The following is an 11,980-nucleotide window of genomic DNA, read 5'->3' as shown; positions in this document are numbered from 1 at the left end:
CCAAAATGTAGACTCCATGGGGGAAAAGAACTATCTGATTTGTTCACTGTTGTAACTTCAACACCAAAGATAAACCCCAACAGTTACAGGGTTGCTTAATCCTAGCACCTAGGCTCTCAGGGATATAGAAATACTTTCTTTCTCAAAGAAACGATACTAGTATTTGAAAAAGGAATGTGGACTTTCCTTAGTGTTGTGCCCACCCTTAAAACATTGTCTGCCTCAGAGCAATGGAGAAATCTGATTGGCCTCTGTGGGTCCCATGCCCCCTTGTGGCTCTGTTGTAGGAATGGGGCTGGGGGGAAAGTCCACGCAATCCATAGAAGAGAGGAAGGAAAGTTCTGCCCCCTATGCTCCCCAAGAAAAGGGCTGTAAGGAGAATTCGGGATGGGGAAAAGGAGGATGATGTGGGGGAGGCAGAAACAACAGATGGCAACTATGGAGATTTTTCCAGAGTGGGAAGAGTAACCCAGGGATAAGCTGGGGTCCTTGGTAAGGGAAGTATTCCTAAATAACTGGCCCTTCATGCTTTTTGGGAAAGAACATGCTGAGGCCCCAGAACACCTACATGGCATCACCATAGCCCTGTTTCTTGAATGACTCCTGCTGGCATCAGGAGACACCTCCCTGGCAGGAACAAGCCTGAGGCTTCACCACAGAAGCTGGAGGAAATGCAGGGACCCATGGCACAAACTGACACCGGAGTTCTATGTTTCATTGCACATCATTTTGTTCACCAGTGCATTTGCACGATTCTGCCTCTATGGCTGTCAAGATTAATTAACAACCCATTTTTAGGTAAGAGTAAAAATGAATTAGGTAAAAAAAAAAAAAAAGCAACAGCTGCCAAGTGAGCATGTAGCACACACACTCACAGATGGAAAAAAATCTACATCTTGTTATGATTTAGCTCGGGGTTTTATATTTAATTTTTGTTTTGTTTTGCTCTTGTTTTTATACACCTCACTACAAGGTATTTTAAATTCTTTGAATGTATTCCTGAATATAGAAAATGTTTCTTGGGCTCTCCTGAGAGTGGGGTGCCCAGGCTGACCACAGGCACACACACATTCTTCCCATAGTACAGTACTTTAAAATTAATAGCACATGCAGAGGAAAAACTAAACCCTTTGACGTCACTCTTGAAATGAGGAAACATAAACAGAAAAGGCTCCACTCCAGTAAGCTGCCAGAGTTGAAGCCGATTGGTCTCTGCTTTTCCTTGCCTGTGGCAACTGACAGCACCTCCCAGCCTAGCAGGCCGGCGGCTGCTCACCCAGCCAGTCAGTTGGTCTGGGTACTGCAGCAGGCTCGGCTCTGTCCCAGCACTTGTCTAGGAGAAAAGTGGTGTTACTCACCCAGGGAGAGTCTCTCTTTCTATCTTCCTTCTTTCTCGATCTCCTTGTGTGCTTTTGTGTATCTTTATTTCTTTCCTTTTTTCCCTTTTTTTCTTTTTCTTTTTTTTTTTTTTCTTTCTTTCTTTTTTTTTTTACTTAATTATATTCCTAATCCTGGATGAAGTTGCTGGATTCTGCAGCACAAGTCTTCATGAACAAGCAGCACCGCTCAGAGATTTCACGGCTTTCAAAGGTCACAGAACTGCCACTATGGTTAAATGTCTTGTTTAATGGTTGAGGTATGTACAACAAATTTAAGCGGCAAGCTCAGTTTTCTTGAGAGAATAGAGTCACAGAGAGATGGCAGGATTTTTATTTAAAATGAACCTGTACATATATATATATATTTTGTCTGTGATTGTTACTACAGCAACCAGCTTTTGAATTTCCTTCCTTTTTCTAGGCAAACTGACTAAACATTATCACTTACCCTGAATTAACTGTTTAAGGGCAACAGGGTTTCATTCCAACCAGTGTAATGAGACTCCGGCATTTTCACTGCACTTTGAGCCCACACTGAGGTGGTCTTTAAAAAAAAAAATTATTTTTTCTCCAACATAAACTTGGAGTTGGGTAATTTTGATTTTTGGTGGGACAGGATAGGAAAATGTTGGTAAAGGGATTGGTAAGGTTTGCAGAACAGGGAAGCAGGAAATTATTTTTTTTTCTTGAGTTTTTCATGTTGGTTGATAGCAGAGAAATTAGTGGCAAGAAGGGAAGAAACTGATAGTGAGACTGAAGGTAGAAAAAAATCAGTAGAAGACGTCCAAAAAATGAATTCTGAAAAAAAATTCTTCATCACCTTGTTGCATTTTTCAAAAAAATGTTTTGGATTCAGAAGTCCAGGAGAGATGCAAATACTAAGTTATATGACCAGAAATTTAGATATTATTATTTATAAAAGAAAGTAAAACTTCTTTATTACCACTGCAAATTTGCTAATTATCTTTTCCTACAATAGTTGAAAATGGAGTCATATTCAATTAGGGGCTTAAGTGATTGAGCCTGGGGACTAATTAATCATTTAAAAATTCTGTTCTTCATGTGCTCTAGCCAGAGTGACTATTGCAATGAGAGTAAACCTTTTTGCACCAGAGGCAGGCATATGCATTCGTATATAGTAAACACACTAAGTGCTGCAGGAAGCTTGGCAATTCAACACAGGGCTAATGTTGTTTTCAATGGCACATTATTATGTGTTAAGGGGGATCCCTGCTAAAAGTCATTCCTATCCAAAGAGTCGGTTTTTGTAACAGCAATTTAAGTAATATATGGTTACCATGGATTTCCTTATTACCCTTCTCAAAGTTATGCAATAGCAAATAAGACAGGATTATTTGAAATCATTACCCTGTTCCAAAATTTCTAACTGATTTTCTTAAAGTTTCTATTCTCAACATTGAGAACCTGAAAGCTTTAAAACTGGGTCGTGTTAGCAGTAATATTAAGCACAATTTCAAACACGAGGTGTATTTCAAAGGGTTAAAATAATTAACTGCATAAGACTGTAATGTACCAAGTTAAGAACTGCAAAAATATTAGCTCTGAAATGCAGAGGATGTGCCGTGAATGGACAATTGCTTTTCTGCAGCGCCTAGTGGGAAAACAAGGACTTTGTGTGTTGCAAACGCATAACTGCAGCTCCTCCATTTCCTCTGCTTTATCTTTTATTACTGGCTGGTGAAACAAAGACGGGTGTCAGTAGTTACGTCTTGATTGACATTTTCTCCAATAAAATGAAGTCACTTTTTGTCTCAAGTAGAAACCCACAGTTAACTAGTTGCAACTCCAAAAACTGTATCTGCTTTGTAAGAATTTTTACCTGACACTGTAAGCTGATTTCAGAATGTACTTACCCTCTTGAACAACATGTGACAAAATCAGTGGTGACTGTATGTCAGCAAATCAGCTGGGAGAAATGTTTTTTTTTTTTTTTTTTTGCTTTTTTTTTAAAATTAAGTTATTTAGGGCAAGGGTGGAAAAGTCTAAGATGTGTCAGGGACAGGCATTAATTTAGGGAAAATAATTACACTAGTGCATCTTTTAATGCCTTACACAGTGTTCAGCACAAAGCTACTCACTGTCAGTTCTCCATGAAAACCTAGTTAAAATGTTTGCCTAGAATTTACTACCTTTCATATACTGTAAATTATTTAAATAATTTTGGTCTTTTCAAGTGTTTTTAAAAAGTACTTTTGGTGTCAGTCCAGCCTAAAATATAATCTAAAAATCAAGTCAATGATACAGAGAAGGACATTTCAGACACTGACACTTTAGTTTTAGCCAAACGACATCTTAAATGCAAAAGTAAAATGACCAAGTTTCCTCAAAGGGGGACTGTACCACCTGGAAAATGCCTCTGCCTAGTAATTATTCTTCTGAAGTCTAACTTGTTGTTAGCCGGGCCCAAATCACAGGAGGAAGCTGTTCGTTGACTCACAGGAGATAGTGTTGGAAGGAATTGATTAAGTGGTAAGCGAATCCCAAGGAATACTAAAAGGGCTTTGTTTATATTAAAGAGAAGTGTCAAATTTAAGGATCAGAATAGACTTTGAAACATCTAAATGTAGAAGCTAAGAGGGAATCTAAGTAGTTTGCCTCACATCATTGGGGTACATAATTGATTGGAAACTCTATATACAGAAATTATTATCTAAATAATCCACTATCTTATGGATTCAGCTCTGTCTCCCCTCCCCAGAAATCTACAGCGAAGTATCTGTGTTCTAGAGGGTACATTTGGCTGAGGAAGACAGGACTTGGCATTTGGAAATGTCAGGTCCTTCTCGCAGCACAAAGACCATATCTAATCTCTATCGACACCTCCTCATGGTGGCAGCCCCATTTCCCCTAAGATTGTCCTTTGGGGAGCACTTCCATTGTCCACAGGAGAGTAGCCATGGGCTCAGCACCACTGGCTTCTACAAACATCCTCAGTGGCTCTAGGAATCCCCACTTTGACTCATGAGATGGTGCCTACTTCATATATTAGCAGTCTTTAACATGGTTTACATGCAAATTTGACGAAGAGAAGGGGAAAAGGGATGTAGAAACCCAAACTGACTGAATACCTATTTGTACCAGATATTGTTAGAAATCTGAATACAGAGAGTGAAATATGTCAAAGTTCTTGTGTGTGGTCAAGGCACTTATACTTTCTACTTTCTCAAGAATCATTTAAGGATCTAAATGAGTTGATCTGTACTTAGAGAGTGATTTCATGAAGTGCACTAGAAAGGGCAGTGAAGAGAGGTAGTGTGCCAAGGTGGTTCATTCAGGATCTAATGAACTGGGTGACTCTGAGCCCCACGCTCACTCTTGAGCTCAGTCTCCTCAACTGTAAGAGCGACTGGTTGCGCTGGGTTATGTCTAACACCCGTTTTAGATCAGAATGTTTATAGTATTCTTGCTCTTAACCTAGAATTTTTAAACTCTATTTACATGTAAATGTAGAAATGTCAAACCTTTATTCCAAAAATCGTTACTACATGTTTTCAGGATGTCAAGGGCTGTGCCTGTGAATAAGCAATGATTCCCACATTAAGAAACGTATTCTGGTTGAGTATGAATATTTAAACAAATGACTGGAGTCTGTACAGAGAAATGAAAGAACAAAAGGAGAAGTTTGGGAGGGAGAGAGTGATGGAAAACTGCAGAGTAGGCAGCTCTATGCAATTTGGAATTTAAGAAAAAGATAAATTGTTTTTCTATAATTTATTTTTATATGATCTATAATGTGATTAAGTAAGTACATTGTTATTATTTTGGAAATCATGTATTTGCAATGGTGTTCTTAAAACTTAGAATGTTAAAGAGAACAAAGTTTCCCATAGGTTGATTCAGCTGCTGTACAGGCCTGAGCTGGCAAATCAAATCCGTGCATTGGCATCATCTTCATCATTCCTTGAGCTTAAAACTGTAGGAGTTATAGAAAGCTGAAGTCTTTAGAGAGCACTATGGGCAGCCAAGGTCCCAGCAGGCATTCAAAACAAGCCAGCAAGGTTCATAGCTGTGATGGTCTTGAACACTGGCGCAATGTGGTGTCAACATGGTAGGAAATTCCCTCAGTGTTAGGAAAACTCTCACGGTGGCTCAGAGCTTCGAGATTACGTATGGGAGCGAAGACACATTTCTTCAACTCCAGAGCCCCAGTTTCCTCATCTTGAAAATAAGTCTGTTGGATGCCCTTTTTCTTTCCAAATTCTATGATTTGACCTGACAAAATTAACACTGAATCATTATCATGTGTTTACTTTTATTTTTCCACCTCTCCCATTCCTTATTTCCACTATGTCTCTGTGTAGTTTGCCTTTACTCAGTTGTCCACATTTACACAATTTACACAAGATTACATAATTTACACAAGATAATCTTATTGCCAAGGAAAAGCAAAAACAAAACAAGGACTTGGGTTTGAGAATTTCTCCCCAGAAAGACTATCACTCCCCTGAGACAGTCACCTCTCCTCGCTCCATTTCTCTTGTATCAGGTTGATGTGTCCCTCTGTGACTGTGAAACTTGTAGAGAAAGCGAAGAGGCATGCTTTGTGAAAATTGTAGCTAGGAACTTTAATGTTAGAAGACAAACGTCTTTTTCCTAAATGCCAATCACTGTCCTGGATTTTCTATATTACTTCACTTAATATCTTCTCAACTCTAATTTTGATTCCTTTAGAGAATAAATGAAAACCTGTTGATAACTAAGTTGAGGGAATCTTCAGAAGAAATTTTTGGTGAATTGATTGTCCATTGAGTATCTGCTCTGAGACCTTGCCCCACTGGTACAGGGTTGCTGCCACTTAGCTAGTGATGAGATGTGATGCAATTCAATCACCTTAATTGAGACATTTCTGGGATTCTGTGTGGCTCAGAGCCTTCTAGCTGGTGTCTCCTCTGAGTGAAGTTTATATTTAACATCTCAATCATGGAGAATAGGGAGCTGGTTTTGTAGTTTTGGGTAAACCTAAAAACAACATAACAGAAAACACACAGAAATCTACTAAGCAATATATAATTCTTAATACTACAGTATAAATATCCCAACATTTTAAAACCTTAAATCCTTTCATGAATGCTTTATGTATTTATATGTATAAAGTACAGAAGAATGAAAATAATGGCCACAGTCAATATACCAGTAAAGAAACTTTGTCATGCATTTAAAGTTCCTTCCTTTCTGCCCTTCCTCCCTCCCTCTCTTCCTTTCTTCCCTCCCTCTCTTCCTTCTTTCCTTCTGCCCTCTCCTGCTCCTTTTCCTTCATTCCTCCCTCCCCTCCCCTAAAATTTTTGTAAAAATTTTAGAATTAACTTAAGATTCTTCCCTAAAATAAAACACTGTTGGGATATAGATCAATTTGGGAAGACTGGCATCTTTTCTGAGTCTTCCAATTCATAAACATAATGTATCCTTCTATTTATTTAGGTGTTTGTTAATTTCTGTCAGTAATATCTTCTGGCTAGCTTTACGGTCATTTTACACATTCCTTGCTAGACATCTTACTAGGCACTTAGTACTTTGATGGTATTCCAACTGGCATCTCTTCAATTTCAATTTCCTTCTGCCCTCTCTTGCTCTTTTTCCTTCCTCCCTCCCTCCCTCCCTCCCTCCCTCCCTCCCTCCCTCCCTCCCCTCCCTCCCTCCCTCCCTCCCTCCCTCCCCTCCCTCCCTCCCTCCCTCCCTCCCTCCCCTCCCCTCCGCCCTCCCTCCTTCCCTCCCTCCCCCCCGCCCTCCCTCCTTCTCTCCCTCCCTTCCTTCCTTCCTTTTCATTCTCCCTCCTTTCCTTGCTCTTTCTCTTTCTTTCTTTCTTGAATTTGTTAGGGAAAGAAGGGAAAAAGAGATTGGTAATGAGGTTTTGAGGAGTTTTCCTTGTGTAAAATTTGGAGTAGTATTTACTTTTTTTTCCTAGTGGTTGGTGAATTCATATAGTTTTTCATTAAATTTCCTGTTCAGATTTTTTTCTTATTAATACCTTCTGTGTTCTACATAGTCATAATTCACATATAAATAGGAAGTATATAAAATACCCTTTCTACAAGATGAAAATTATCCCCACTGCTTTAGACATGCACAAAAAAGGATTCTGTTCAAAAATGAAGTTTATACATGACTTAAATATACTTAATCTCTAAGAATCTTCTTTTGCTCTGGCATGGGGGTGGGGTCCAGGACTAGTCTGGTGTGAGGAGTATGTTTCCGTAGGTCCAGGCATAGACATGGGGAGGCTACCATATGCCTGGGTTGGTCAAAATTTGATACCTGAAGGTGCCAAATGGTCAATGTTTTACATTCTCTTTGACTTTAGCAAATCCTTGTCTAAGAACATATAGAATTGTTTATTTTTGCATTGTTTACAACCTAAACAATATCAGAAACAACTTGAGCCTAATAATACGTGAATTACTGAAAAATTATTGTAAAATCATATAATAGAATACCACATAGTTATTTAAAAGAATGAAGTACCTCTACATGCAAAAATCTGGAATGGTTTTTCAGATGTATTAAGTGGAGGGGGGAAGCTACATTAGCAGTTGTATAAATACATAGATACAGTCATATATACTTATTAAAAATTTCTGGAAATTCAAATTAAAAACTTAACAAACAATGCCTCTGGAAAGAGAACTTGGAGTATGGGATAGGAACAAGGCTTACTTTTCTTGTATATACTTTAAAATTGTTCAACTTTCCCCTCTATAAATGCATTACATTTATAATGGGAAAACGTTGCTGACATTTATTTATCATGTGCTGTTTTAAAGTGACCAGAAAAATCAGAAGGTAAAAGAAGAAAGAGTTCTATTTTATTTTGTGTTATTCATTTTATTTAATTTAATTACTATTTTTTTGTTTGTTTTTGAGACAGAGTCCCGCTCTGTTGCCCAGGGTGGAATAAGTGGCATGATCTCGACTCACTGCAACTTCCACCTCCCAGATTCAAGCGATTCTCCTGCCTCACCCTCCCAAGTAGCTGGGATTACAGGCATGCACCACCACACCTGGCTAATTTTTGTATTTTTAGTAGAGATGAGATTTCATCATGTTGGCCAGGCTGGTCTTGAACTCCTGACCTCAAGTGATCCACCCGCCTTGGCCTCCCAAAGCGCTGGTATTACAGGCGTAAGCCACCAAGTCCAGCCTGAGTTCTGTTTCGCTTTAAAATTTCTTCATTAATTTCTTTCTTTGACCCTAACTAAATTTCTCCCATGTGCCTTTGACGTGGCTAAGGAGCAGAGAATTCCCTGGAAGTAAGAACCCTGGAAGCCAGAAGATAGGTAGCCCTATCACTCTTGTTTGAGTAACTCTGGGCCAATCAGCCCTCTGGGCACAAGCTTTCTCATGTATGACATGAGGGGCTTGGTCAAGGTCAAAGTTCAAGCTTAGATCTGGGTCTAAGAAAATTTGGTCTGTTACATGCCCAATTATTTGAGATCTTTCTTCATAAACTGAATAAACATATTTTACCATACATATTTTACTAGTTTGAACATCTTGGCTAAATATTGTTTTAGAATTGGTCAGTTCAGTTTAATTTTTCATATTAACTATACATGCAAAATTTGTATTTATTCAAATAGTATTTGAGGAAATCACACATCATAGACTTTTAAAGTAAAATTATACTGTAATATCTGTTATTCATAAAAGAGTAGAAAACATTATATTAAGATGTACAGCTTGTGAAGTTATGCAAGCAACTAATGCTTCTTCTGTTTGGATATGATTTATACATTTCTTGGTTTTCCAAGAAAGGAGAGGAAAAAAAAAAAAAAGACCTTCATTTCCCTTTCTCATTATGCCACTTGCCAGCTGGGTCCAGTCAGATGAAAGAACTCAGTCATTCACAAAAGTGTAGAAAGCATTCTTGTAAAAGGAGATGCTTCAGTAATACAGAGGTCTAAAGAATGCCTCGATTTAGAAAAGGTCATTAAATCTAAGAAAAAAGTTATTTTCTATGTGATAGAAATTATAGTGTGTTTCCATGTCCTTAAGATGAGTGTTCATGCTTTTCCAATTAAATAAAAACCTAATTTCAATTGGGTTTTTAGCTTCATTTGGAAAAGTGTAGGTATTGCTCATTTTCCATATTTAGTAGGTTTTATTTTCTGCTTTTCTAGATCTTCATGATTGCATTTGGAGTAAAAAATAATCTTTAAGTTAAAATAATACAAAAGGAATAAACATAAAACAGGAATTTGTGTGATAGCAGTTTGGAATGACAAAAAATAACATTCTAAACTTTTCCCTATAAATCCCTTTTAATTATTAAAAATCACTAAGTATTAGAAATATAGTTCAATAGCTTTTACATAAAATAATTGAGAAATATTGTTCTCTTTTTCATTGAATGTGTTGCCCCAAGTGCCCATGTGTGGGTGCATGAGAGAGGCCCTTCTTAAGCTTGACAAAATGCATATAAAAACTTTGTATGTAGTAGTAATAAAAAAAATCAAAACATTGAGTTGGAGAATGTAGCCTATTTAAAATATATTGTCTCCTTTAATGTAAATCTTTAGAAACCAAATAATCAGTACATCTATTGGATTAAATGGCAATAATGAGTAATAATTTAAAATTCAATTTGCTTATTTTGTGCGAAAGGAGAAAAGGAAAGGCAGGAAAAAAAATGAGGATTCAATTTTTTTCAAGGAACATTGAACTTGTAACCTAAAGCCCTGAGTTCAAGTTCCAGATGCTAGGAATGATACTGTTGGCAAGTTATTTAACATTTTTAGATTTCAGGTATCTAAAATGTAAATTTAAACCTTTAGGTTCCAAAATTTCTGGCTTTCCTATGTAAGTAGTTACTCAGTTCATAATACAAATGTCCTGTAACTCTCTAGAACATTTCTGTTAGATGGGGATTTGTTATGCCCACTTTAAAGGCAAGGAAATTGAGACTCAGATAAATTGCAGCTAACAGTTGAAATTCAACCTCAGCTTTTTGCTGACAGTTTTTAATTGTTTTTATATGCTTAAAATCCATCCTTAATCATTCTAAGAATGAGTTAGGAAAAGTTTTAAAATACACAAAACATAAAAATATCTGTTTTGAAAATGTTAATCTACCCACTGTATTTTTATACATAAAGTTCAAATATATAGAAAAACAGCATTATTTCATTTTAAATGCAGTCACAGTGGATTAATCTGATACTTTAAACTTCAGAAATTTTGCTCTGAAAGGCAGTAGAGTTCATTGATCAGCAGTGTATAATTTGGTGACATTCAGTATGGTTCATTTATTAGCTCTGTGACCATGAAGAAGTTACTTAATCTCTCTAGGCCTTGCTCTACTTATTTGTTAGATTAAGGTGTTTCTAATATCTGCTTCATAAGATTCTTGAGAGAATGGAATGACTTTTTATTTGTACAATGCTTTGAACAGGCTTAGAACAGAGCATGAAAGAGTAAAACTTCATGTTAGTGTATCAACTGGTATTGTTTGCTTTCAAGTTTTAGAAATTATTTCATGGAATTATAATTATTTTGTTTACAGTGTTGTTGGTACTTTAAACATTTAAGAGAAATCTTGTTTAAATTTTTTTTTTTTACTTTCTGAATTAAACTATAGCACACATAACAGAAAATTATCTAACATATAATTATGCACCATTGAACCCCTACATAGAAGTCAAGAGAGTCAAGAAATAGAACATTATTACATGTTTGGCACCTGAGGAAACCCGTCATGCCTCTTCCATTCTTTCATTCAGTATTATATCTGAAGACTAGATAGGTTGTTGCCTATCATTGTATTTTGTTCATTTTCATTGTTGCATGATGTTTAATTATCTGAATACACAGTATTTACCATTCTACTGTAGGAAACATTTTAATTGTATCCAGTTTTTAACATTATGAATAATGCTGGCCTGAGTATTCATAGGCCTGTCTTTTGGTGCACATGTACAGGTATATCTGTTGAGGTTATATCTAGGAATAAAGTCGCTGGGCCACAGGGAATGTTTATGTCCAAATTGAGTAAAAATTTCAAAATTGCTCAAAGTGGCTAAAATAATTTACACCCCCACCAACAATATATGTTCAGTTACTCTACTTCCTCACTGGTAATTTACCTTGGTTTTCATTTTCACTTCCCTGATTACTAACAGTTTGAGCACATTTTCACATGTATATTGGCCATGTAAATACCTTTTTTGTCAAGTCTCTGATCAAGTTATTTTGTATATTTATAGGATATTATATATACTTATATACATATTGTATACATATTTGATACCTTTGATTGTTATATATGTTACATTTTTTTCTATTTCATTCTTCTCGAGATTGTTTTTATCAGTTTTGATTCTTTACATTTTCATAAAAATTTTAGAATTAACTTAAGATTCTTCCCTAAAACAAAACACTGTTGGGATATAGACCAATTTGGGAAGACTGGCATCTTTTCTGAGTCTTCTAATTCATAAACGTAATGTATCCTTCTATTTATTTAGGTGTTTGTTAATTTCTGTCAGTAATATCTTCTGGCTAGCTTTATGGTCATTTTACACATTCCTTGCTAAATATCTTGCTAGGCACTTAGTATTTCGATGGTATTCCAACTGGCATCTCTTCAA

The 11,980-nt window shown here is 36.6% G+C and overlaps 1 protein-coding gene across 1 annotated transcript in view; it reads left to right on the top strand.

Moving 5' to 3' along the window:
- The first annotated feature begins 1,197 nt into the window (after positions 1-1,197).
- PDE7B (phosphodiesterase 7B) overlaps positions 1,198-11,980 on the top strand; it is a 360,697-nt gene continuing 349,914 nt past the window's right edge. Inside the window, exon 1 of the mRNA XM_033235376.1 lies at positions 1,198-1,636. Within this exon, the coding sequence (XP_033091267.1) occupies positions 1,616-1,636 (21 nt within the window). The 5' untranslated portion in view covers positions 1,198-1,615. The remainder of the gene's footprint in view (positions 1,637-11,980) is intronic.

This window comes from Trachypithecus francoisi, unplaced genomic scaffold, assembly GCF_009764315.1.
Source record: "Trachypithecus francoisi isolate TF-2019V2 unplaced genomic scaffold, Tfra_2.0 Lachesis_group15, whole genome shotgun sequence".
Classification (NCBI taxonomy): Eukaryota; Metazoa; Chordata; class Mammalia; order Primates; family Cercopithecidae; genus Trachypithecus; species Trachypithecus francoisi.
This window is presented reverse-complemented; position numbering and strand designations above follow the sequence as displayed.